Source organism: Ambystoma mexicanum, chromosome 13 (genome assembly GCF_040938575.1).
Source record: "Ambystoma mexicanum isolate Mex_15411 chromosome 13, UKY_AmexF1_1, whole genome shotgun sequence".
In the NCBI taxonomy this organism is placed as follows: Eukaryota; Metazoa; Chordata; class Amphibia; order Caudata; family Ambystomatidae; genus Ambystoma; species Ambystoma mexicanum.
Window position 1 is genome coordinate 21,790,901 of NC_090938.1, and position 27,762 is coordinate 21,818,662.

Below are 27,762 nucleotides of genomic sequence, written 5' to 3' on the forward strand. Positions count from 1 at the left end.
GGAGTAACTTACAACGATTTGACCGTGGAGCAAACAGAGCATGCTTGGTTCATGGATGGTTCAGCTCGATATGTGGGAACTGAGCGGTACTGGAAAGCAGTGTCGTACAATCCCAAAACAAAAAAGATGTTGACAACAACAGGGAAAGGGAAGAGCAGTCAGTTTGCAGAGCTTTACGCAGTTTACCAAGCATTGAAACAAGAGACCCCTGGTCAATGTTATGTGTACACAGACTTATGGTCAGTGGCGAATGGATTGGCAGTGTGGTTGCCAACTTGGCAAAAGAATGGGTGGAAGATTCATTCAAAAGAGTTGTGGGGAAAAGAACTGTGGCAAGATATTGCAGAAATGTTATTACAAAGTGAAGTCACTGTATATCATGTGGACACGCATTGTGCCACAGACTCATTAGAACGTTGGTTTAATTCTGTTGCAGACGAGCACACCAAGATTTCATCTGTGGATGCAGAGGCTCAGGAAGATGATTTGGAGGGTTTGGCCAAATGGGCCCATCAGAAATGTGGGCACCTTGGAGAAAAGGCTACTATCAGGTGGGCACAAGCTCGAGGAATCAGTCTTCCTTTAGAAGTAGTGAAAACAATCATTTTGCAATGTCCAGTGTGCCAACACCAACTGCATAGACCTATCCCTCAAATTGTTCGAGGCACATTGAGAAGAGGAACATTACCAGGTCAGATTTGGCAAATTGATTATATTGGTACTATGCCAATCAGTAGAGGTTATCAGTATGCATGCACTATTGTGGATACATACTCAGGATATTTGATAGTTTTGCCGTGCAAACGTGCAACACAACTGAACACCATCAGGTTGTTAGATCAGATCGTACTACATTATGGAGTGCCTTTGCAGATTCAAAGTGACAATGGGTCACATTTCAAAGGCAAATTAATCCAGGGGTTTTGTCAGGAAAAGAGCACCGAGTGGCTGTACCACGTGCCCTATTACCCAGCTGCTGCAGGGTTAATTGAACAAATGAATGGGTTATTGAAAGAACAGTTGCGCAAATCTGGAGACGGCAGTTTGGCAAGCTGGCGTGATCGTGTGTTTGATGCGGTGCAAGTATTAAACAATAGGCCTGTGTATGAACATGAAACTCCTTTGATGCGATTAATGACTCCTACTTTACAGGTTCAACCCAATTCAGACAGAGAAACACTATTGTACTGGGAAATTACTCCAGGTTCTTTAGCTCCCTATCAAGCAACTCCAGAGTCACCAGGGGTAGACTTGCATTCCCATGAAGAAATCAGATTAGACCCAAGAGGGATAGTTGTAATTGAAACAGGGATTGGAGTACAAATTCCCCCAGAGCATATGGGATGGATTGCCCCTAGATCTGGCCTAGCATTGAAGGGAGTTCAAGTGTTGGGAGGGGTAATTGATGCTGATTACCAAGGCGAGATTAAAGTCATCCTAATGAATAGTGGGGACCAATTGTTATCAATCCACAAGGGTGATCGAGTGGCCCAATTGATCATTATTCCCAATAAATTGTCCATGATTAAGAAAGGGGAGCCTCCTACAGTGTTAACTACCCGTGGGGACCGCGGTTTTGGCTCTTCAGACAGTATGGTACTGGGTGCAAAGGTGTGGGTGGAAAAGCCAAGTGGCCCACCATTCCCCGCAGATGTCATTGCATCAGGCAAAGATCAAGTAGTTTTAGTTATGGAGCCTGGTAGAAAGAAATGGCAATATGTACCCGCAGACAAATGTTACCTGAGAGAGTGATGTGCAACATTGATATCTCTTTTCTGGGTTTGCCTTGTAGATCCTGTGTCTGGCTGGTGTAATTGTGGTACTAAATGGACTCCATTTGGGAGAGTTCAACAGTCTGCTGTTACCAACGAAAAATGTCATCTGTGCCAGTGATCAAGGGGATACTGATAGTGATGAATAATGTTGTCCCAAAGCAGCCTTATGCCGATGCCGAAACGCCAGCCAGACCGAAGACATGGATTCGTGAAATGCTCAAACACATCAGGAGCAAGTGAAAACAACCTTGATGCCAGTCATGCGAGACGTATTTTCAGGAAGGCGAAAACATTCTCCTATGATCACCCAGACGGAGAATATGTGGATATATCTGGCACAGCAAGTATGTCTTACTGATGTGCCCAATGCTGAAGCGTTATTCACTACGTGTTTAGTAGCAGTGCCGATGCTTGTTCTGGTTTTAAAGCATATCTTCGGCGTCTCACACAATGATTCTTTGGTTCAAGACACTGATATTAGGCAATCTTTTTCCGTTTATGAATTGTGTAGGTTCTGCCAAGAGACCGATCGTAAATGGAGAAATTTGACACGCGTTATTACTTATAATATAACCCAAGGTGATGTATGTTATTTTATGACCTGCAACGCACAAGAAATTGGCAAATGCCAACAGATCGATTTAACCAACAAGCACAATCATACAATGTTTGATAGACTATGTTTGCGGGTGCCACGAAAATGCACCAGTGTAAATAATACTGTCTTGTAATCATACAGTGAAAACTGCCAGTCATTTGTATCCTGTGACACTTCCAACAGGATGGCTCTTTTCATGTGGTAACATCACATATACTTATATTCCAGCTAACATTTCTGGAGGTCCACATGCTTTAACTCGATTAGGACCAATGATGTTTCCTTTACACCCTGCAATAACTCGAGGTAAAAGGTCAACTTTCAAATCTCTAGGTCTATCTCTTGATTGTGATTCATATGTACACTTGTTATCAGAAGCTGAGGTTCTAGCATTAACCCTTTCATTAGTGGGAGTTTGGGGTTTAGCTGCTGCAGGTTACAAATCTGATGAAATTAGCATGTTTAGTAGTCAAAAGCCTTAATCATACTTCTCTGGCATTAGAAGAATTACTCCTCGATAGTCAAGTTATTAGAAAAGCAACTTTGCAGAACAGAGCTGCTGTTGATTATCTATTACTAAAGCATAATTTAGGGTGCAACGCATTTGAAGGTATGTGTTTCAATTTAAGTGACCATTCACGATCTACTGAAAGTCATATTCGAGGTTTGAGGGATCTCATTCCTCAAATGTCTCAAGATCGTACTGGGAATTGGTGGGATTGGTTATTTTCATGGATACCTGATATTGGGGGTACACTATGTTATGCTTTTGCTTGTATTTTTATTATATTGTCTATCATAATAGCTTGTTGTTGTTGTATTCAATGTATTGCCAATTTAGTTTTAATGTTTCGTAAGTTTCAGAGACCGGCTCCTTTGCCACCGGGCTATGGAAGGTAAATATCCAAGGGTGGAATTGTTATGCTTGAACTAAAATGGCGCTGGTGCACAGTGTATTCTGGGAGCGCTCGGAGCCATGATGGATATTTACTTCATGCCGCAGTGAAAAGCTGCACACATTTTGCTGATTGTTAGATTCATGGTGCTGAGAAAAACATGCTTTCCAAACCTGGTATGCGGTCAAGGACATTTCTGCTGGGAAAGCGAACGTTGTTATGGTTTGATACTGTTCTCCGCGGAGCGTGTTTTTAGAGGAGGAAGGCACTCTGCTCCTTGAGGGTAGCTCTCGATTGACCCAGCTGGCAACCGACGGCTGCTCATCAACTGCGCAAGTGCAATTTCCAGAAGGTTCGAGAATTGACTCCCCTTTGTGGAGTGTATATATGCGGAAACCCGCAGGTGGTCAGGTGAGACTTCAGCCGGAGAGGACGCTTACGTCCGGCACTCCTGTGAGCTGTGGTGCTCTCGGCCTGGCTGTTCCCGAGGTCTCACAGCCGCTTCTGGGTGAGATGAGGAATCCTGTTATGTTCACGGTGATGTATTTCCTTTTGAATTCTTTGCTTCTTTTGTGATTTATGTCTATATTACTTCTGTGAGCCATTTCTATGTTATTATTGGTTGCTTCTAAGCTTGGAATAAATAGCCGTATAAGAGCTGATTATCTTCTAAGAGTATGTGGTTGTGAGTTATTGCATCTGTCTGCGTTCAAAGTATTTGCTCTGTAATTGCATTGGTGATTTATGTTTTTCCGTGCACTCTGGGGAGGGCAATACAGGAAGCCCCGGTGCCCAGAGTAGAGTGTGCTCTAGGCTTAAAGGGCAGATCTCTCTTGGCAAGAGTGAAGCACAGTGTCATGCAGTTTACAATCCACCTTGAGATGGCCAATTTTCGAGACAGGGCCCCCTTCTCTACCAGTTGCCACTGAAAGAAAAACTGGTTTGTTTTTCTTAGTGGTTTTGTTTTTTCCAGATAATATAGGACTGCTTTCCTCACATCAAGTGTGTGGAGGCTTCTTTCTGCCACGTTAGTGGCGTTCTGGAAGAAGGTGGGTAGTTATATTGAGGAATTGTGACAAATGGGTCTTGGACTGAACGTGCCTGCAGTTCACTAACTCTTCTTATTGAAGTGACTGCCAGCAGGAAGGCAGTCTTGTAAGCAAGTGCTTTAAGGCTAGCCTCATCCATAGGTTCAAAGTGAGGTCCCATCCGTCTAGTCAATACCACATTCAGGTCCCATCCGGGAGCTGGGTTTCAAATAGGGGGATGGAGTCTTTTAACCCCTTCCATAAAAGCCTGTATTACTGGGATTTTCCACCACAAAACCTTTTTCTGGGATGTAGTGGAAGCTGAAAGTGCAGCTAAGTGGACCTTCAAGGAATTAAAAACCAGACCCAAGTCTAGTAGGTGAGTCAGGTACAAGACAATATGTGACTGTGAGCAGTCTATGGGATTGATGCTCTTGCAATTGCGCCAGATGACGAAGCACTTCCATTTGTTGGAGAAGCAATGTCCGGTGCTAGGCTTTCTTGCTTCTCCAAGTATGTTCATGCACCTTTGAGGAAGCTGGAGGTGTCTGAACTCTGACTTCAGGAGCCAGGCCGCCAAGTTGAGAGTTTGCATGTATGGATGTAGCGTTTCCCCATTGTCTTGTGATAGCATGTTGTATGGGCATGGTAGTTTCCTCGCAGGGGAGACCGACATTGCCATGAGATGAGAACCAGGGTTGGCGGGCCTACATAGGGGCCACCAGAATCTTCGTGACTGGTCCCGGGTGCATTTCGTACACTATCTTGTTGAGTAGGAGAGTTGGGGGGTGAGGGGTGGCTGGAGGGGAAGCAAACAAATTCCCATGACCATGTTATCCAGAGACCATTCCCCTTGGAGTGGTTCTGCGGTTAACAGGAGGCGTAATCTGGGCATTGTGAGTCTCCAGAGTTGCGAACAAGTCGTTCTCTTGGAAGCCCCATTGTGCGAAGACGTTAGAGACAATGTCTCCATGTAATCGCCATTCGTACTCTGTGGGTAGCGGAAAGTCTCTGCTGAGCACGTCTGCCAGAAGATTGAGTTCCCCTGGAATGTGTTGAGACAGGAGGAACACCTGTGTTTGAGAGCCAACTTCCAAATTTTCTGAGACAGTTTGGATAGCCCTGGACAGTGCGTGCCCCCCCCACCCCTTTGTTCAGGTAATACACGGCCGTTGTGATGTCCGCGAGGACCAGTACTGTCTTTCCCTGTAAATGTATCTGAAAAGCCTCAGGGCTGTGAACACTGCTAACAATTCCAACAGGTTTATGTGGTTGGATGCTACTGCTGGGGACCAAACGCTGTGTGCCGTGTGATGAAGGCAGTGAGCCCCTTCACCCGGTGAGGGATGCGTCTCTGGTGGGAGTGGCTTCTACTGCAGGGGTGGTGAAGGTTTTCCCCTGCAAGAGGTTTTCCCTTGACCACGGCAGAGAGAACGAGGACTGCCGAGACAACCACTAGATCATCCCATTGTCCGCTGGCCTGACACTATTGGCTGGAGAGCCACTCTTGTATGGGGTGCATGTGCAAACGTGCTGTGTGGAACTAGATAAATGCAGGAGGCCATCATCCCTAACAGTCACATGGATTTGCGTACGGTCACCTCGTGATTGGCTAGATAGTGAGGGATCTGGAACAGCATGTTTTGAACCCTCTCGTTGGAGGGGAAGACGAGGCCGTCCTTGGTCCGAATTAGAACCCCCAGAAATGACTTGATTTAGCTGAGGGCTGGACTTTTTCTCGTCGATCGAGAATCCCAGACTGAAGAGGATATCTACAGTTTTCTGGGTATTTGATAGGCATGTCCCGTACAAATTCCCTGTTATTAGCCAGTCGTCGAGGTAAGGATAGACTGTCTGCACAGGTGAGCTGCTACTACCGCCAGTACCTTCGTAAACAATCTTGGGGCTGAGGCAATGCCGAAGGGGAGGACCTTGAACTGATAGTGCTTGTCCTCGATCATGAACCTTAAGTATTTTCTGTGCGTTAGCAACATTGAAATATGAAAGTATGCATCTTTCATGTCCAATGTTGCCATGTAATCCCTCTGTGTTAGCGGTGGGATTACTTCCTGCAATGTTGTCATTCTGAACTTTTGTGGCGTGACAAACTTGTTCGCTGGGTGCAAGTCTAACACAGGGCACATGGTGAGATCCTTTTTGGGTACAAGGAAGTACACTGAATAAATACCCTTGTTTACCTGTAGAAAGGGGACAGGTTCGATGGCGCCCTTTTCTTGTAGGATCTCCACCTCGTGTAGCAGAATCTTCAGGTGTTCTGGTGATAGGTGTCTGGATGTTGGTGGATGGTATCAATGTGGTCGGCTGAACTCAAACAATAACCGTGGGCGACAGTCTTGAGCACCCACTGGTCTGAAGTGACCCCCTCCCATGCGCGAAGGAAAGATGTTATTCGTCCCCCTACTGGGCAGGCATAGGAAGGGACCCGGACTGGTGAGTCATTTTTGAGCGGAGGCCGGGGAGCCTCTTGGGGAGGAGTTCCTACCACTGCCTTTGCCTCTTAGCTGACCTCGGTTGGTATTGTCCTGTAGCAGTTGTGCCCTCCCTTTCCTATTTTCCTATACTGTTGTTGGGGGGGGGAAGGGGGACGTGAAGGATTACCTCCCCAAAGGAAAAAGAGTTATCCTCCTTGCTGTTGGTAGGGTCTTTCTGTAATTTGATTTACGGACTCGAGAGCCCCATGTTCCTTCTTTGCTGTTTCTAAGGCATCATCTACCGCCTTCCCAAACAAATCAGCCTCCTCCACTGGTTCGCTTATAAGGGATGCCTGTGTCCCGGGCTTAAAGCTGAATTTATAAGCCAGGCGTGCCTCTTAAGAAGGCTATCCTGGGCCAGGGCCAGCCAGCTGTTTCTGCTGCATTCAAGGTGTTCTTAAGGATATTTTGGTTGGGTTGTCTCCCTTCCGATACAACCGCCAGCAGGCGTGATCGTACCAGTTCCGGAACTTCTTGTAGGCCCTCCTGAAGTAAGTATCATTGTACGTCATTATAACTTGCCAGCAGTGTAATGTTAGCAATCCTGGTGGAATATGCGTCTGACTTAGTGATGCGCTTTCCGACAGTGTTTAATTTTTTCCAGTCCTCATATGGTAGTGCCTCTGACGTGGACAACGGCACTCCGGCCCTCATTCTGGTAGTACTGTCTACAAGGGAGTCTGGATTGGCATGGCCCCAGATGTACAGCAGGTCTGAAGAGAAGGGGCAAAAAAGCTTCTCTAGCCGAGGGTTGACCGCTCTTTTAAGAGATGGGGATAACAATGAGGGTGCAAGGCGCTTTTTGATAGTTAAGCAGTGGTATTGCATGACTTGTGTGTTTTTTTTTTCTTTCAAGATATCTTCCACAAAGTCTGTGTCCTGTACTGCCTCTTGTGTGTCAATTTCAAATGGTCTGCCGCCCTCTTTAGGATTGCGTTGAAGACCATTTGGCCATCAATGTGTGAGGCTTGCCTCAGAGGAGGCGAGCAGGGAGGGTTTTAGTGGGGGAAAGCCATGGTGCTTCCCCTGCCGGCTGTTCCTGACCCCAGCCTGGGCACTGGTCTGGTGTCTCTTCACAAGGATTTTCTTCCTGACCGTAGTTCTGAGAATTCTAAAACCTCTTCCTGGGGTAATGTACTGGAAAGTTTTTGTACCTTTGAAAGAGTGGCAGGAATAATCCTCCCTAGGTCTTTTTGGGGTAATACATTTCTCAAAGAAGTCAACAAACTTTGAAAGTTTTTCCATATATCCTTCAAACCTAACTCTGGACCATAGAGATGAAACAGAGGTCTGGCGGTGAGTGGAGGGGCAGGTCTCTTCAGGAGGACAGGGGTCCCTAGGAGGTCGAGATTTGTCAGTCATAGCCTTGGGGAGGGGCTGTGACCCTTCTGAATATTCCCCGACGTTTGGACGAGTCTTTAGACTTATTCGCTGCCGAAACAATGGCCGCAAGACTCTCGCGTAGCTCTTTGTTCGAGGTTTGCGGCGCCACCGAAACCCTTGGCGCCTCAGAGCTTGTGTTTGGTGCCGACGCCCTTATGGCTGGAATGCCCAGATGCATGCGGGGAGGGCGGCTGATCATGAGGCTCAGTGGGTGCCGTCAAAACTATCGACTGGCCCCTTGGTGTCTGTAGCTTCCTCGACGAATCTGTTGAGGGAGCTTGTGGGGTTGTGTGCTTCTCTTTTTGTGCTGTGGGTGTGCCGCTGTTGCCGGGATGTTATCTCCCCATAGCAGCACCGGTGGCCTGCCTGCCAGGGCCGGCAACAGCCACTTCGGAACCTGATGGTTCCGCGGAGAGGTCAATGGCCTCCACATCGGAGCCATGGCTGCCACTTAAATCTTCGTCACTCGAGGAGGCGGCGGGGGTACCACTCACGGCCTGCATGGCGTAGCCCGCTCACTGCTTCGTCCATCTATCTTTTAGCGTCTTTGGAGGTAAAAATCGGCAAGACTTGCAGGACTGCTAGTCGTGATCACGAGGCAGACACTTGTTACACCTTTGGTGATAGTCCTTCCACGGGTATTTGCCGTTGCAGAACAGGCAAAGCTTACAGGAAATGCATTCTACAAAGAATCAAACCCAGGGCCCCACTCTCCCTACTGTACAGGCCGCGATCGACCGAAGCACCAGCCGGCGAAGTCTGTAGTCTTCGGCATAGGTCCAGAAGTAGTCAATGTTGAAAGGATAAAGACTAAATGACCGACGCACAAGGGATTTTGGGTACACTACACGTCACGTTCGGGTTAGTGTTACAAGCACGTCCATGTCGACGTCCCCTTTCGATTCTCGAAAGACAAGATGCAATACTCCGCGATTACCACTAGGTCGGACGATATGCACAGCATGCGATTCAAGCAGATTCACAAGCATCAGAAACAACATAATACACAATTAATCTTGGTTTTTACAGTAAGAGTGGTTTTTCATATTTTACATCATACTGCATCCAATACCTAAAGACAAGGATACCTCTACTGTACATCTCGGAATTCTCTAGACAGAGTCTGCATCTGAGAAGGATTATACCAAATAATGGGAAACATCTACACCACGATCCCCTTCTTCAAAAGCTCTTGCCAAAACCTCCCACGATGGCCTACAAAAGGGGTAGAAGTCTTACTCATTAAAGCTGAGAAGAGTCCACTAGACAAACCGAGGACACAGTCTACGCGGAAGAAAGGAGCGTTTCCATGTCTCCAGTGTACCAACTGTAGCCATGTGATCAAAGTAAATTCCATTCAACATCCCCACACTGGCCAGAAGATATCTCTAAGATTTTGCCATCTGTAATAGCACAGGTTTTATCTAGGCTATAAAATGCCCATGTGGATTACTGTACATGAGACAGACTAACAGAACAGCCAAGGAAAGATGGCTTGAACACAAATCCAACATAAGAACACAAAATAACAAATCACCGGTTGCAAGACATTTTAAAGATCACAGACAATACATCTCAGATCAGATTGGTTATACTGGAAGTGGTGCACATCCCATCTAAGCGGGGCAATAAGTCCAAGAAACTTGCACAAAGAGAAATGCGCTGGATCCACTTGTTGAAAACAGTGCATCCAAGAGGCATGCACGAGGAGTTCAACCTACAATGCTTCCTATGAAAAAACCAACTCTACCCTGCCTCCAATTTGAACAACAACTGTCATTTGCATTGTTCTATAATTTGCAAAGCTTCTGTATGGTTTTCTGGTCCATTACTCTGCTAACATAACAGTATCGTTCTATTGTCTGTGTTGTACTTTTTATTATATATTAGATATACTTCAGCATTATGCTCTTTTGTTTGTTTATTTATTTGGTAATGCGCGCCAAACCCTTAGGCAGCTGGGTGCAACAGGTACAAGAATACTATTGGTTAATTAGCTTTGAGATGAAGGGCGCTAGGTCTCTTGCAGCATCTTTGATTATTTGTGCGGGACAGTTGTCGCCCTGACAGTTAGATGGTTTCAGAGAGATGATTTTCTCGGTTTCCTGGATGGAGACTTTAGAAGGGTGTCGTGGTACTAGTCTCTTTAATAGTGGTAGTGAGTTGTGTCTCAGTAGGTAAAAGGGAGGCTTTTTTGTTGCCAGTTTGGATTTGGAGTGAGGTTATTTTGTTGGTCAGGGCATTCTGAATGCTGGTGCACCATTGTTTTTCCTTAGGTGCATTATCTATGGGGGAATAGGGGATTCCAATTCCCGGAGGATCAAGAAAAGTTCCTTAGTATTGGAGCTGGCCTTGGATATTGTTTCATTGAAAAGGTATTTTTTTTAATGCAAATTATTTCTTTTGTAGTTATTTGCGAAATTGGTCAGTTGTATTTTATTTTTGTCAGAGGGAGAGTGTCCCCATAAGGATTGTAATTTCCTTTTTTGAAGTCTTAGTTCTTTGAGGTAGGTTGTAAACCAGGCATTAAGGTGGTCCTTCGGTTTATTTTTTTGCAGTTTAACTGGCGGAATGATATCTAGGGCCTTTGTCATGGTATTGTTAAAAGCCTGAAGGAGGAAGTTGGGGTCGGAATTACTTGTTAGAGAGTTGAGGGATGGAAGGAGGTGTGGTAGAAGTTTATCTGACGTGATTTTTTTTTCCAAATAAATTTAAAGTGAATTAGATATTTACTAGTGCCATTATTTTGTGTTCACTTAACATATTTAGTAAATACATCCCTAATACAGGATTTAACACATTATCCAACTATTTTTAGTCCTCTCTTACCGTTAACCAATAATCGTTTAGTTGGAGAGTTGCATTTTACGCTCTCTTTACCTACCTTTGTATTCTATCTGCACTGCATGAACTCCAAGAACCATTTGCTACACATGTCAGTTACATCCTAGATCCGCCCCGTTCCACAGGAGGAAAGCATTGTATAAGCTTCCCACATGTGTTGCACATTACCTTCCCTACACTTACATCATTCACCATGGGTGTCTATTCCTTACATAACATCTTACTTCCTAACTGTTCTAGTTTATTTCGTTCGACGTTCTAGTCCTCTTTCGATATCATCTTCTTCTATTAATCCGCACAGTTGCCATAGTTTCACAACTTGAACTGTGGTTGTGCGTCGACTGCTTGCCTTACGCTGCTGTATTTTCATTCCGTGACTGGAAACAGTAAGTTTAAGGTTTAGATATATGCGCATTGATCCATAGATCTTGTACTTATACTCTTGCCAGTGTTCTATCTCTTGTGAGATAAACTTGATTCACTTACAATAGTAATCTGTTGCAGCACGCACACCGCTGACGCTGCCATTGTCAGATTTACCCATCGAGCGACAAACTAATGTCTTTTTTGATGATTTGAGACTTCCAGTCATAATTTACGTGTAGTTTTACTACTGGGTAAACACCACTCTTTCTTTATAAACTGTAGCTGGCACACGTCTCTTGCTTGATCTCCTGCATACCGTTTTTTTTATCTTCCATTTCTGCACAGAGGTCTACCGAGGAGATAGTCTTATCCTATGTGACCTACTAAGATCGAAACTTCTCGGATATTACCAGAGGTAACTGCTTACACATTTAGGCCCGAATATACTCCACTCTCAAAAAGGTGACCAGGCCTTTCACCATTTCTTTTTAATCATCCTGATATTTCTTTGACTACTATTTCACTATCAAACAATGCAGATACTACGACTATTACATCAGTGGTTTTCCCAAATGCATGAACTAGTGAGTTGCCATGGAGTTCGAGTGAACGTTTCTTTTTTTTATTTATTCGCGTGCATGACTAATATTTGTTCAACTCATTTTCATGATCCTTTCAGCCACCACTACTTCTCTCATCTCTAACCGGTGTGTCGCCAGTGATCTCTGCCTTAATGCCAGTAAGACCGAGATTCTCCTCATCGGCACACCTGCTCCCTCCTTTCCCGTCATACTCTGGCCGGCCTCTCTTGGCCCTCTTCCTGCTCCCATCTGTGAGGCTAAAAACCTCAGGGTCATCTTCGACTCACACACTCGCCTTCTCTCCTTACATCTCTGAAGTCTCCAAGACGTCACACTACCAGCTGCACCTCCTCAGATGCATTCTTCCTTTCCTCTCCTTCCCCCAGAAGCTCACGGTCTCCAGACCTCTGGTTCTCTCTAGGCTGGACTACTGCAACAGCCTCTTTCTAAACCTGCCTGCCTCTACTCTCCACCCTCTCCAACTCATCCAAAACAGGACTGCGAGACTGGTCCTTGACCTGATGCCCAAGGACCGTATCTCTCCAGGACTGAAATCTCTGCACTTGCTCCCAGTGGCAGCGAGGATTAAGTTCAAAACCCTCTGCATTGTCCATAAGGCCTTCTGGGGCAGGGGCCCTCAATACCTTCAACGCTCTCTTCCTAAATATCTGTCTTCTGGAGCTTATCGCTCAACCACCTCCAACTCCCTCAGGGTCAGTCTGTTCTCCAAGCAACGAGATGGTGGTAGATCTCTTTCTTCTGCTGAGGCCTCCCTCTGGAACAGCCTCCTTGGCCCTCTGAAACTTGAGGAGAGCCATCTCTGGAAGCACCTCAAGACCTTCCTCTTTGCTTCTGTTTTCTCTCCTCTGCTCCCCTGCTGATCTCCTGGTTGAAACTGAAACTGCACTGGTTTACCTGGCTACCCTCTGATCTCGGGTCCAGGCCCCCTCCCCTCCAGTTGCACACCTGCACTACACCCCTGGCAACCATTGCACTCGGGGACTGTTCTGTATCCCTACAGCTCCCTGCCAGCACTTGACACCCGTTGTCTGCGCCTACCCTTGCACTTGCCACCAGCTGGCCACACTTGTTATTTATTGTCTTTATTTATTGTACAGTTATCTTATGTATTGCACTGCCCCCTCCCCTTTTCCCCCTGCACTTTGCGTTCTCAACATCACCTGGCCTAGTAAGATCGCTGTCTCCATCTTCCCTCTGTTCCCCCTCCCCGGCCTCGTCTTGCCTTTAAACACTTGTGTGTAGGTGCGTTATAAATGCCATATTTATGATGAAAAATATGAAAAACCACTCTTACTGTAAAAACCAAGATTAATTGTACATAATGTTGTATTCTAGATCCATTGCACCTGACAAGGGAACTACTTATCCCGAAATGCGTTGTGCCTTTCATTTGAAAATACAAAGAAGAATTACACACAGAATTGACTCGATTGAATAATTCTTTCCTGTACTTATTTGTCTTATGAATTCTTATCAATTGCTTTAACACTTATTGGCTGAATTTCAGCACACAGATGTGCAGGGGACAGGAGTGCCCGAGTCTCTTCGTTCACCATCCTGTATTCCTCAATGATCTGAAGACAACCTGCTCTGAAACTCAACAAAGGTGAAGGAGAAACTAAAGCAGCAGGATTGGATCCCGACTATAGAGACAATGCGCAGTTTAAAAATCCCAAGATCCCCTACATCGTTTGATAAGCCTTGTGGTCAACATCCAACATATTTGCGAAGTTTCCCTGATGCCAGAGGATGCTCTGAATGCTTAAGATTCCGTTTGAATATTCTACCTACCAGAGATCAAATGTATAAGACAGAGGTATCTGGAAGTTAATTATTTTTGTACATTGTGCGCAAAGCCTGAGCATCAACCCCTAAGACACTTGATGCTCGAACGTGATGGAACTATGGAGATACAACTAAAAAGATTTGCTGGCTTTGTGGATAATAACTAGTGGTTATTCTCCGATAACTTCTGGGAACTATTGGTTTCAGGCAACGAAGGTCATCGGACTATGGAAGTTTTAAAGATTTTATAGGGATTGGTCTTATTGATTTGTATTAAGTGACGTTTAATTGTTTTATGTATGTATTGATGATTATTTCAACCAATGAGTTGTTAGAAGATGTGTTTTTGTTATTATGCTCATTTGTTTTATTTCTTTTCTGAAAAGCTGTTTTTCGGCTGAAACACAATAGAAAAAAAAACTACCTGGGGCTAGTTTTGGCTCCCCAGATCAACCGATGCTGAAAAAAAACACCCATTTGGATTTAACTCTGCATTTGGGACAATTGATAAATAATCCTTAGGACATACCTACAACATTTAAAAACAAAGGGTCATAATGTGATAAGCTTGCATCTTGTTTCGAAGATTTTCAAAATGCTATGTCCCATCTCCTCGTTGCACAGTTGCAGCTCCTGGTCACTGATTAATGCTGGATATCCAGGAGCTGATTTTAGCTCCTGTTTACATTTCGTTCCCTGGGATGACCCAACTAATAAAACATTTTAACAAGTCAGGGTCACATGCTTCAACTATACAGATGATACACAATCATTTACACAGTGTGGTGAATCTGGGCAATTCACCCCTTCTCCCCAGAAGGGAGCCACCCCCTTTGAGGCTACGGAGGTGAGCCTGCTACGCAAGACCCTTCCTAGAGGTCTGGGCAAGTGGGACCTCACTAGGAGGGACTATGGGGATAAGGACTCCCATTCCAGCAAGGAACTCCCAGTCAAAACTACCCTTTCTGCCTTTATGGATGTCTGAAAAACTGCTTAATTCCCTGTTACACTGGTAAATACGAGCATTGTACTGAAAGTCTGAAATAGCCGCCATACCACGAACAGTCGAGAGAACGTATCGGGCACCGGCCCATCTCATCCAAAGAGAAAAGTGATAAAAACAGACAAGGCTGGAGGAGCCGACACGTTCGCCAAGTTAAAAGAATGAACTGAAAAGATTGTGAAAAGACACAAACTGTATGTTAAAGTTGAGATAACCGCCAGTGTATCAAGAAAGCACAGACCGAGGTTCCATGATTGCAACAGAGTTAAAGGAGCAGACTACTCCAACACAGACACCACAGTGCATAAATCACACGGAGCAGTGTTAGTTTTACTGAGCAAGAACCCTAAAGCTAAATTGTATATTAAATTACTTTTTCCCCACAGAGCCGTTAGGGAGATTTATCTTTTTTATGCTTCATCCACTCTCCCAGTGAGACCCCCCAGCACTTTGCTGGACTTCTGGACCTTTTTTATATCCCGATATCCTTTAAGAACTGTGATCTCTGTGGTTTACTTTTTCTATGAAGTTTACTTTCCTCCACATCTCTTTTAAGGCATCTGTATTTTACTTTTGCAGCACACAGCTCCTTATGCGCTGTGTTGCTGGGAACCCTTTGGGTTCTCCTTTGCGATTCTTACCTTATCCTTACTTTCTACTGTTCTTAAGGCTAGAGAGATACTTTGTATCTCTCCTAAAACTTTATATTCTGAGAGATTGGCACACGCTACCTTATGTGGAGTGCCAAGGGGATGCTTAATATCCCTCTACTCTCTGCTCCTGTGACTGTCTAGTCACAGACAATCTTCTAGTTATGGCTGGTGGCAGTGGATGTGTTCTACCAACTATTGTGCTATTTTTTGCCGCAGAGTGTATTCAGTCCCGGTTGTGCACAATAGGGGCAAGTACTAACTTAGGGGCTTTCTTTTTTCACCATTTCTAGCGTGGCTGTTCTTTGTTAGCCCTTCTTCTACCATTCTGGGGGGAGGAGGTCTGTGTGAGTTATGCCTTTGGTGGGAACCTCTGGGTGTCCCCGCCTAGACTCCAGTGTGTTTTGGCTGGCAGGAAGTGGGGGGAGGAGTTTTTCACTCCCCTGCTCTTTGTCTGCCCGAGTGCCTGAATGGAACCAGCTCCCACTGGGATATGGCCGTCCTGTGGACAGCCACCCGCCGCTTTCTGTAAACTGGTGAAAGAGATTGCAGAGGAGTGTGTGGAAAATGAATAAAAAGGTGAGGTTCCTGAGGTGAAAGGCAAGCCAACCACTGGAAACTAAAGTAACCGAAGAAGACAACCAGAGACGCTTGCAGACCCTTTGCAACACTGCAGCAACCACTGCTGTCCTGACCCTGTTTTCCGTGCGACAGAGGAACTCTGAAGAAGAGTACTCCTTCATTTTGACTGGTGGGAACAATCAACGAACTCCAATCTGGGCTATCTCCCGTGGTGCTGTGCCTCTCCAGAGCTGCAGATCGCGAATACCATACCAGAAGACCGCCAACCTAATTGAAGTGCATTGTCTTTGAAAGGCCGAATCCATCTAAGTCTTTGCTGACCTCCAGGTGAACCCCGAGAGGCACAATTTGACTCATCCAAGTGCCCTCAACCGAGTGCAGGACTCCAGGAACTTAAGAAGATTGACCGGGTAACTGTGTCCTTTGTTGGTGCTGCAGAAAAGGTGCCCAAACAGCATATTGATTAAATCTGTGCCAGAGGTGCTTCCTCGAGACTGCTGCTCAGGGATCCCGTCCATTGTCCTGACTTTCGTTACCACACCTAGGAATCCGGAGGTCGGGTCCAGCCCTGCCACAATGACGTGAATCGAGCCACAAACATTTCTTCAAACCAAAGGAACTGTGGGGAAACAGGTATTGCTTGCCTTAATCTGAGAAGTTGCTGCAGAGTGTTGAGTGCACGTAGAGGTGTCCCGCGCACACCCCTCTTAGCTCTGACCCAAGCCTCTGCTTGTGTCCATTCAGTGAGCCCACTAACCGGGTCTCCAACGTTGGTTTCATCTTTTTGCATCTTTAAGACTAGAAAATATCCACAAGAGTTTGAGTTCTGCTGCTTTACATGACTTTGAGCCCCTCCGAACTGACTAGGGTCACATTTTAGAATTTAAAAGCCTTGTTGTGCAAAGAAACTGCCCCTAGAAACTTAAGTTCTGCTAGTGTTGTACTAACCAACTATTTTCCTTCCAAAAAGACTATTTTATGTGGTTTTGCCAACTAAACCCAATTACAGTAGATCTGTGTGTGTGCGAGTGTGCAGTACTACCCATAATACGGTATAACTGATTAGTGTCAACATTTGTAACAATTGTAACCGCAAGCAACTACAAACCAAACAGTGGCCTTTGAAAAGTATCTACACGTAATCTTGTGTGTATTGGTTTACTGTGCTAAGTATTTAAAAGTATATCTTGTGTAAATATAATAAATAAGTTTTAACATACGTGTATGTGTCAGTGTTTCTTTGAATTACATTAGTAACTAGGTTCAGTGTACTTACCTAAAGCTCACATTTTCATCTTATGATAAGCCCAACTGCTCTGCCACTCTACCAGGGTTCCATGAGTAGTACAGACTGATACTAAGAATTGGGGATCTACAAACCATTGGGATAGTTTTGTAAAGTCTTACCTCACACTGGACTTTAGGAAAACGCCTCTAACAAGAGCAAACCGATTTTTGGAAGTCCCAACGCTACAATGGTGAAGGTGGGAATATTTAAGTCGTGCTGGAGGGGTTGGAACATCTACAAAGAACGATTTCCACATCAGAGGGAGAGGGAAACCCTCCGAGAAGAAACCTGTTTTTCCAAAAGAATTTTGGTACAGTAATTGTGAAGGCAATCTATAAGAACTTTAAAGACTGAGAACAAGTCAACTACAATTGTGCCAGGCAGAAGTCCATATCAAGGCTGGTGCACAAGCCTCCCTTTTCTTTCTTTTGAGCTAGGGATTTATTTCTTAAGTGGTAGGGCCAGATAGAGACTTTATTTGGACTAGACAAGCACCCTTAGTTTTACTTTGTTAGGTAGGGAATGTCCCCCTTAGCGATAGGGCTAGTTAGGTATTTAAAAAAGAAAAATGTGTGAAACATGACCACATGTGGTCCAAGTCAGTCACCACAAAGGCTGCACTAGACCCCGGCACATGCCTTTCACACGTAGACACTTTGAGGATGAATACAAACGTATAATCAACACAACCAAAATAGAGCTTATGATCTGCAGCACAATGCTACCAAACCCTACACCATTTCCATGGCACGATGAAATGGACAACTGCCCACGACAACCATCAGTAACCCCAGAGTCATGGACAGCAACCCTACCCTGGAACCTCAGGTCAAAGCCATCCTAAGCCGATGCTTCCACCAATTTTCCGATAAATTATGCCATGCTTGAATTTTATGCACAGGGCCATGGCAAGTATTACACTTGTACTGTCAGGGCAAGACTTTGTCAACAGCTTCGATCTCCAACTTCTGAATATTTACACAATAGAATATTTACACAATAGACAAAAAAAGTGTTCACTTTGTGGCCAGCAGGTTGCGCCTGAGAGTGAAATAAAAAAATCAGCCCAGCACTCTGCACACCCCACGGATTTCTAATCAAACTGGTGACTCCTTTAAATAATGAGCCTTCTACACTTGCATACCCTCAAGACTACCTCACAGCACCCACCCACATGCCAGCTCGACGTGGGTAGCTAGCAGGGACTTGACCACCCATACCTACCTTCGTATTGGCCAAAATGCACACATGCATTCTAAACTCTTCTGACTAATTTCCCATACCTTGGACTTCGGTCCCAGAGGAAATTTCACCAACAACGCTTTGAGGCCATACTAACAGGAAAAGGCACTATACAAATGACAATTCCATTACATACAAAACAACGCGTCCACGGCAGAGGCTCTGAATCCATTACAAGAAAATGGATTAGCAATCATTAAGACAGCGATCCAGGAATGATTCACTAGCACCAGCACGGATTATCCTTCTGCTGCTCAACCAAACTCTGTGGCCCAAACACCTCTGCAAAGACGATAAGCACCTAACCTTCAGGGAACGGCAACAAATGTAGATATTCAACTAAAACAAGACTGGGACCAGCAACAAAACCTACACAATTGACTCCCATCACAAACCCGCAGCGAAACTTCGAATACCTATACACCTGCATGTGGTAATCTCAACCCAATTAAGCGCTCCCTAAAATGACATGATAATTCCTAGAACCCACACATCTTGCTGACGAGGACTACTGGAAAATGGATGCATTTAGGTCCAATGCCCCGAAAGAGAAGGGGAATCCAACAAATAAAACCAAAATCAACAGTCTGCCAGAAGCACTTCCCAAAAAGTAGCATTTACCTGGCTCCCAAATACCCCCCACCACTTTGGCATTCCCCCCCACTACTTGTACCCCTGGGTCTACCCCCACTTTGCAAACTGATGTCGTCCTGAAATCTATCACCACCTTACACTGCACACACTATCCTCCCACACATGGCTTGCTGAGGCCTACCATTTCCACATTAACAATCTACCTACAAAGAAGCGACATCTTTAGCTATATCAGACCGCACATAAGCCGCTAATCCAGAGCCAGAGCACTCATCCCGATCCTGCAGATAAACATATTACCAGGTGTCAAACCCATAACGCCCGAGTGACGCTCAGGGTTCCGGTACATCTGACCTGCAACCATAAACCCCATCCCGCAAACAAGTCACCACCATCCCCCTTTTCTCAACTACACTCAAGAGGCTCCTAAAACATGGCACTATATAAAGACCACTTTGTATTTCTCCACTACATCCTCCTCCGTTTTCCATTGAAGCTTCCTAGCTCACCTCTACCCTCTGGTGGAATTTTTCCGTTGGTTACAGGTCTACTTCACAGGATTCTATATTTTCATACATGACCGTTCCCCCCACCCAATGTTGTACGAGTGGGGTGCGTGCCAGGGTGGTTGTGTTGAGAGAAGGTGGGCTTACCTCGTCTTGTTTGGCAGGCGATACAGGAACCAAGTGTCGCGCTGGTTGAGCGTTACCTAATTTAAAAAAAAGTGAGTGTTATGTGGAGGGAAGATAAATGCTCCAACGCACGCCTTCTGAATTCCAATCTGAGAAGTGCCTTGCCATACATTCACAAATAACTACTCAGACAAGGGGCGCTGCAATCGTTTATATACCCCCGACCTGCCCTGGAGCCCACATTTGCTACTATGACATGCATGATGGCACCATAACGCGCTTCACAATGCAGCAGCATCTACAGCCACTTCTGCTTGGTTGAGTGATGTGTACGATCAGACTGTTTCAGAGCCACTGCCATGTCCATAACCAGGAAACATAGTACCAAGATCCAAAAGTAGGAAATACGTACAGTAGTTTAACAGAAAAAGCGACTCATCCGTTACAATAGGCACTGCTGGAGGCACTTCGCCACAGCCGTTCGGCACACTGCCACCTTGTTCCTCACTTCGCTTCTCCTCCGGCCCACCTGTATAACTGGAATGAGAGAAGAGGACATTGTTCAAGAAATGTAACCATTAATACTGTATCCAGCTTAAAAAAAAAAAAATTAAACAAAATCAGACTAAAACAAGAGACCCCATCAATGGACGGCAGATTCCTTAAGAAACCACTGCCAGTGGAAGACCATATGGGCTTGGACAGCCCTACATGGCTTTTGGGGCAGCAGCTGCCAGGAATATCTCCGAGAAGGTCATTTGCCTTCACAGTGGGACCTTCCTGTAAATTATCTCAAAGCAGTGACACCGTCAAAAATAAATGCTGAGAATACCAGATTGACAGCAAAGGCCGAGAACTTAGATCTGCATTTGTTTGTGGCCCGATTGCAATCCCAGCAGGACAATGGTGGTTTTATATCGGACAGGTGGTGCCTTCACTGTATGGGGAACATGTGTTTAGATTGAATATTACCACTATCATATTGTATGAAATGGAGTTGTGTTTTACAATGGGCATTTTTACATGCGTTCATGTCAGATATCAGGCCACTTGGTGGAACTCCTGTTCATGGGACAGAGTTATGGTCTTACATGACAGCTCTGGAAGTCCGTGGCAAAGGAATCCCCTTCACATGCACATCCAGTTATGGGCCACAACCTAATCACTGAAATATGCAAACCACTGCTGATTGGGAATTGCTCTATGACCAAAGGGACCTTCAATGAAGCGCTCTGGGAACAGAAATGGAGAAGCAGACTGTGGCATACAGACAAAGGCACAAGTCAGGAGTTAGCCGGGGGTTTGAGGCCACTACGACTTGGTCCAAAGTTTTAATATGGCGGTTGGTATAGGTAGAGGTGGTGACCCAGCTGCAGTCCTTGCTGTCCCTTATTCCTTCCGAAGAATTCCTTAAAAAACCCTTCTATGAAGAATGCCTCTTTCCTCAACGCCATTTGACGAATAACTGCTAAGGAAGACCTGCACTGGCTCCAATTATTGGAGGACTGTGGCAGGTGGAGAGTGGCGGGGTAGTTGGACTAGATATGCAAGCTGAACATACACAACACTTCAGTCCATTGATGCAAGCACTTATTCTCCCATTAGCTTTCCCAAAAAGAAAGAAATCATGACAGTCCCAGCTGTTTAGTGCTCACCTCAACCCGGTGTAGTTGCTCCAGTCACCCACTGGGGGCGGTATCCCAATAGGGGGGCAGTTCACACCAGGTTGCGGGCTGGCATTCGGCACCCAGCCAGCCGGATACGATGGGGCACTGGTTGGTGGGCACACGTACGGCCACTGTGCAGGGGGAGCCCAGCCCTGTGACCAACCACTACCTGCCTCATATACCTGGTTAGTACCTTGGTAATTGGCACGGGCTGCCATCCGGGGCTGTGAGATGGGAGGAAACATGCCATTAGAGCTGAAACAGCACAGGTGAAAAAACAACAAGTTAAAACATGACGCAAAGCAGAAAAGAAAAAAAAACAGATGATGGGAAAAAGATGTCATTGCGAGTGCTCAAAACCTTAGATTAAAGGGCAATGAAACATTTGGATAAATGCCATAAAGCGAAATAGCAGAAAACAGGCATTTTGGCACTACCACAGGTGGTCAGATCATGGTGCATGCTGGTGCCCCTTGCCTTTCCATCACAAAAAAACAGAAATACACTAATCTAGTTAGCCCTATAGCGACAATTAAAGCTATTTTATGACGCATGTTAACCAGAGAGCACTATTCAGGTGCTTTATGGTCATGAAAGGAAGAAGCCAAGATACGCTGGGCAACATGATGTCCAAGTTCGTGCTTGGAAATGGCTACAAAGGAAGCGTATGTTTGACAAATCTCAGACCAATGGAGTGCCAAGTAGAACACAACTATCCACAGCTTCTGCTGTAGGTCTTCATAGACTGGCACTGCAAAGTTTCCCCATTCTAGTCCCATTTTTGTACTCATAGCACATTGGTCTCCATTCCAAGCCCCATCAATCTATGCGCTATTAAACCCCATCATCCCAATCACATGGCTTATTCCTTAATGATTTATTAGCATTCATAAAGTGCGCAGACAGTCTCATGGAAATGGAATAGCGAGCAGCTGTTACAAGTAAGCAGGAAGCAGTGTGGAGTGGGTATGTAAGAGGGAGAGTTAGTTGAAGAGCAAGGTTTTTACCATGTTCCGGAAGGTCGAGAGAGAGGCCTCAGGTCTAAGATGGTTTGGTAGGGCATTCCATAGTTTAGGAGCGATATGGGGGAAACCGATACCGCCCGCGTTGACCCTCTTGATGGAGGGGATAAGCAGTGGGTTTGCACAACAGGCTCTTTTGATACGCGAGGAAGTGGCTCTGATGACTTTCTCTGGACAAGTAAGGCGGGCTGTAAGTGCAAGGCACTTGTGAGTCAGGGTGAGCGTCTTGAAGGCAATACGTTCCTTGACCGGGAGCCAGTGGGCTAAGCGCTTGGCATGTGAGATGTGGTTTCTTTTGGGAATGTTTAGTGCTGCTCTGAGAGTGTTATTTTGAATGACAGAGTCTATTCAAGTTTTTGGCCGAGGTGCCTGCTAGGAGGGCATTAAAATAATCTAGCTTGGCCCCAATGATCGCTCTATCTATAGAGAGACAATTCTGATTAGACAAATAAGGTTTTACTGCATTTAATAATTTGGTCGTGAGAGGGGAGGCAATCAAGCTTACCTGCCTGGACATGGAGAGTCTAGATAGACACCTAGTGTCTTAACTGATGCAGAAACAGGGATGACTATCATCAATAGTGAAATCGCTATATTGATTACCAAGCTTACTGAGGGTTTCATTAGTGCCGACTAAGAGTATCTCAGTCCTGTCACCATTGAGACATAACCGATTTGCTGCCATCCAAGCTTGAATGGTGGCATACATCTTATGGAGGGCTTTGGCATCGTGTTCATAGGAACTAGAGAGTGGTATTGGGACCTGTGTGTCATCGCCATAGTTTGTGTATGCTATGCCGAAGGTGTCTAGTTTGTCGAAGTAGCGGGCGTGGCATTCCTGTGGTAGCTGCTTCTTAGCGGTAGGTGTGGTGGTTGAGAGATCAGAGTATTTGTTTGTTCTGGCAGGTTGAATCCAGACCGATTCTGGCTGTGTTAGGCCTGAGGAGAACACCTAGGCTGGAGGGTGTGTAACCAGCAGTGTTTAGTTAGGGTGATGGGGAGTATGAGGCAGATGATGGTATGAGACCAGCTATACCGAATGGTGTCATAGTATTGCTGTGTTCCATTTGAGTGGTGGTGTAGAAGAGAGTAAGCGTGGAGATGTGAATATGGTGGTTTAGGCCTCTTGTGATCGAACCCACTCCAATAGTTCCATGTGCTCCATCCGTTCCATGTACTCAGACTGTTGCATGCAGGGATGGGTTTTCTCGCTGCCTCCTCTCCTTGAGCTCTTTCTTGCCCTGCCTCTTCATTATTTCTGCCACCTTCATCTTCCCATTCATTTCCCCTTGTTTGTTCTACTTCTTGTCCCAGGACCGACCATACCCTCTGCCCATCCTTTTCAATACAAACATTCCTTGTTGAACCTTAAACAAAATATCTCCCGACTTCCAAGCCCCTATTTTCTGCACCTTATCTCTGGTTAAGCTTGGATTTTTTTTTGGGAGGAGTTCTATTTTGTTGAGCAGGGCTGCTTGTATACTAGAACACCAAACTATCTTTAGGGAACTCGTCAGGGCTTGTGGTTGGGGTAACTCAAGTCTCTGAATATGGCGAACATTTCCTTCGACTGGGACATGGCATTAGTTATCCGCATGTAAAAGAGTTGGCCTTGGCTTTGATGATAGCAGCTTTATACTGTGCAGATAACTTTTTTAAGTCTTCCCTAGAGGAGTCACTGGGATTAGATTGCCATTTAGTCAAAGTGTTACGTTTACAGAGGCGTAGGGCCTGTAGTTCAGCTGTGTACCATGAACCATCAGTTAACGTGCATTGATGTTTTCTCTTTTTTATATTCTAGTGGTGTGAAAGCATCAATTGCTTTTGTGAGGGTGTCTGGGTAGATATCTGCTAATAAGCCACGGTCATTGGAGAATGTTGGCTTAAGTGCAGGAACTTCTAGGAAGGGTAAGAGGTTGTTCTTGGTTAATTTTTCACGAACTTCTAACCTTAGCTGGGAGGTGCATAGATAAGTGTTTTAGTAGTAGAAGCTCTGGGAATGGTGAATTGTATGAAGTTATGGTCAGTCCAGGGGCAAGGGGAGTTAGAACCGATTCTGGTGGCATAGTTATGGCCGGCCACCCAGTCGAGGGTGTGACCTTTGCAGTGACTGGGGTTTGTGACTCTTTGCACTAAGCCCATGTCTTTAAGTTCTTTTGACAGGGCTGTGGGCTGCTGTGCGTTTTGGGTCATTTAGGCCCAGATTAAGGTCGCCAAGCAGAATGGTTTTAGTGGCCGTCTTGAGGTTATCCCCTAATGGGCGGAGATGTCGTCCCTGAAAGCCTGAGGCCGGGCCTGGTGGCCGGTAGACCAAGTGTATCTTAATGGCGCAGCACAGGGAAATGGTAAGTTTGGCTGAGATGAGATCCGCGTTTTCCCAGGGGAGGTTGAACATTCTAAGTGTGAGGGCTCCTTTGGTTATAAGAGCTACTCCCACCCCCCTCCCCCCTTTCGTAAGCCGTCTGTCTTGACGGACAATGGAGTATCCTGGTGGGAGGGCTAATGAAATAGCAGGATCGGACACTTCATGAAGCCAAGTCTTGATGATGGAGAGTAAATCGAGATTGTGGTTGGTGATGGTCATGGATCTCCGAGGGATGGGCGGGGAGAGATTGTGAGTTTATAAGGGCACATTTAAGGGGGAGGAGGGGCGTGCTATTTTTAGTTGAAGGGATGGTTGGGGGTGCTGTGGAGGGATGGGGAGGGATACCAAGTGTGCCAAGCGGGCCTTGGGGCTTTGTAGTATGAGCTTTGGGGGTATGGTGGGTGTTTTTGAGGAAGGGGTTAGGCCTTGGTTGGAGTATTTTGGTTATTATTGCATTTTTAAAGTGCTCACACAGCTCGCGGGCATCGAGGTGCTGTTACAGGAATTTATTTTTTTAGTTGCATAATTATTTTTGTCTTAGTTGCACATTTATAACGCGCATAAATACCCAGAGGTTTCTAAGCGCGGACCCCGGGATCGAACCTGTGTTGCTTCGTGTCATCTTGCTTCCAGATTGATGCCCCTCATCTCCCGCCTCCTTTTACACCCATCCTTCTGCCTAGTCTCCCCCATCAGTCGCACCCACTCTCACAATCCCCCCAAATAAAAGAAAACATGTCCACTTGCACAATTTCTGCAAGTCCAAGTTAATTTCAGACAAAACAAAGATTAAAAAAACATTACAATTAACATTTCTTTACACTACATTGTAGCAATGCTATACAAGGTACTTACGTCCCTGGGGTAAGGGCTGCTTGCATCCTGTGGGTACACAGTGCCTCCCCATCCTGCACCTCCACCTTGTGGAAACATTGTTTTCTGAGCGAGCAGAGCCTCCTAGGGAGAGAAAGAGCAAGTATAAACAAAGAGAAGTTGTGAAAGATTACGGTTGCAGTGGGTGGCTAGCCTCCAATGGCGCAGCAATCAGCACATGAACACAAGGGAAAAGGACAAAACAAGGCTGCAGGGAGTAGCCAATCTCACGGGAGTTTGCTACGGCTGATCAATTAAAAGGTGGGGTGGGTGGGGAAGAGTTACCTCGCAGTATGCAACTAGAGACACAAGTGGCCTTGCATGAGCCAGCTGATCACATATGAAGGTGGGGGATAGGAGAGAGGAGGTGGAAGTGACAGAGGGGCTAGTTACCACGGGGTTCTGAGAAGCCAACTTAAAGGTGTGTGCAACCACTTTACACTTAAATCTCTGACCAAACTTTCAATGGTAACAGAGCGTATAGGCTTAGACTCGGGAAGGGGTAGGCTTGGTGTGAAATACAGTAAACTGTGAAGCCTGCCAAGGAAGAGACCACACAGGGAAGTGTAAAAAAGTGAGCATCAAGTTGAACACTCCACGGGTAAGTAAAATCACAATTGAAAATTGTTAGGTCTGTATCTTATTGGTATGTATATAGTGCATTCACTAAATTGCTGTGCAGTAATATCAGACTGTACAATAAACAAATGCAAAATAGTCAAGATCTAAGGAGGAGTTTTTGAGTCTGAAAAAGGTGAAAGAAAGATTTAAACTAGGAATGGCAGATGTGAAACGAGAACATTGAATAGATTAGAGTTTCTGTGCGAAGAGAAGAGGCGCTGAAGCAAGACTGCGCACAAGGTGGCCTAGGGACAGAAGAGGTGGAGAGATTGCAAACAGGACGAAAGGAGAGGGACAGGGGAATCAAGAGGACAGATATAGAGAAACACATGCACATCCACAGTTTGGTCAAACCAAAACGGGCTGCCTAACACTTTTGAATTCAATACAATGAAGCGTAGGGATTGTGACGAATCTTGAGATTCAGTCACCTCTCCCCAAAAGGGAGCCCTTCCTTTGTCAGGCCGAGGAAGGTGGGGGTGCTTTGCAATATTCCCCTACGGGTGGTGAAAAGCTGGACCCCACAGGGAGAGTCCCCTCTTGGGTACAAGGACTCCTGTTCCACTGAGAAACTCCCCAAAACCCTTTTCTTTGGGACCAACAGTAACATCAGGGCTTCAGAAAAGCCTCTCGGACCAAGCCACTGTGTTATTGTACCAGAAGACCCAAGACTCAACCTGAAGAAATATATGGTAAAACTACCAAGAAGAAGACGACTGAGCGAGTAATACTGATCGCTCAGTGGTGGAAAACCAGCAATAGTGGGACAAACGGAATTGACAGTAATGAAGGCTGCTCAACTGGAGGAGAAAAGGGACTATAATCATCCGCTGGGCAGGACCCAACAATGTATCAAAAAAAGGGAAGAAGGATTGTTGTCAGAGAAGCGAAAGCCGGGAGTTTCAAATCAACAGTGTCATGGAAGCTGACCGCAAGATCTTCAGTAAGAACGAAGAAACCAGCTGGCATATGCAAAAAGCACCGAAGGAACAGAAGACCAAAAAGTACAGGGGAAGAAAATCCCAATAGGGAGCCAGTGGCGAGTGGTTGCGTGACCCGCGATAGGTGGACTGTTCGGTTTGGCAACAATACTGGCCCCGCGGACAAGAAGCAGAATTAGAGACTGAAAGTCAAAGTGGTCTTGACTCAAACAAAGTCCCTACTCTGCATGCAGGCCCGGTGATGCCAACCCGCAGGAACCAAGTTAACGAGGACTGCGGAGGATCCAGGAGAGAACGCAGAAGGAACAAGTTACTTACCTGTAACTGGTGTTCTCCAGCATGGGTCTGGCATGGATTCACATGCTCATGAATATTCCCCGTCGTCAGGCTGGGAATCCTCGGTAAAGAAAAAAATCAGTATCAGTTTTGTTTCTGATCTGTCTTTCGTAGTAGTAACCAATCACTGATCTCTGCGTCATACTGACCACAGCCAATGACTGCCCTCTACCTAAG

The 27,762-nt window shown here is 45.6% G+C and overlaps 1 protein-coding gene across 2 annotated transcripts in view; it reads right to left on the reverse strand.

Moving 5' to 3' along the window:
• The window catches only part of LOC138520752 (uncharacterized), a 243,520-nt gene that overhangs the window by 130,042 nt on the left and 85,716 nt on the right, over positions 1 to 27,762 (reverse strand). For both annotated transcript variants that reach the window (XM_069633037.1, XM_069633036.1), the window contains 4 exons: positions 25,670 to 25,771; positions 21,416 to 21,651; positions 20,173 to 20,297; positions 19,782 to 19,837 (listed from right to left, as the gene is read on the reverse strand). In XM_069633037.1, the coding sequence (XP_069489138.1) occupies positions 19,782 to 19,837; positions 20,173 to 20,297; positions 21,416 to 21,651; positions 25,670 to 25,747 (495 nt within the window). In that variant the 5' untranslated portion in view covers positions 25,748 to 25,771. The remainder of the gene's footprint in view (positions 1 to 19,781; positions 19,838 to 20,172; positions 20,298 to 21,415; positions 21,652 to 25,669; positions 25,772 to 27,762) is intronic.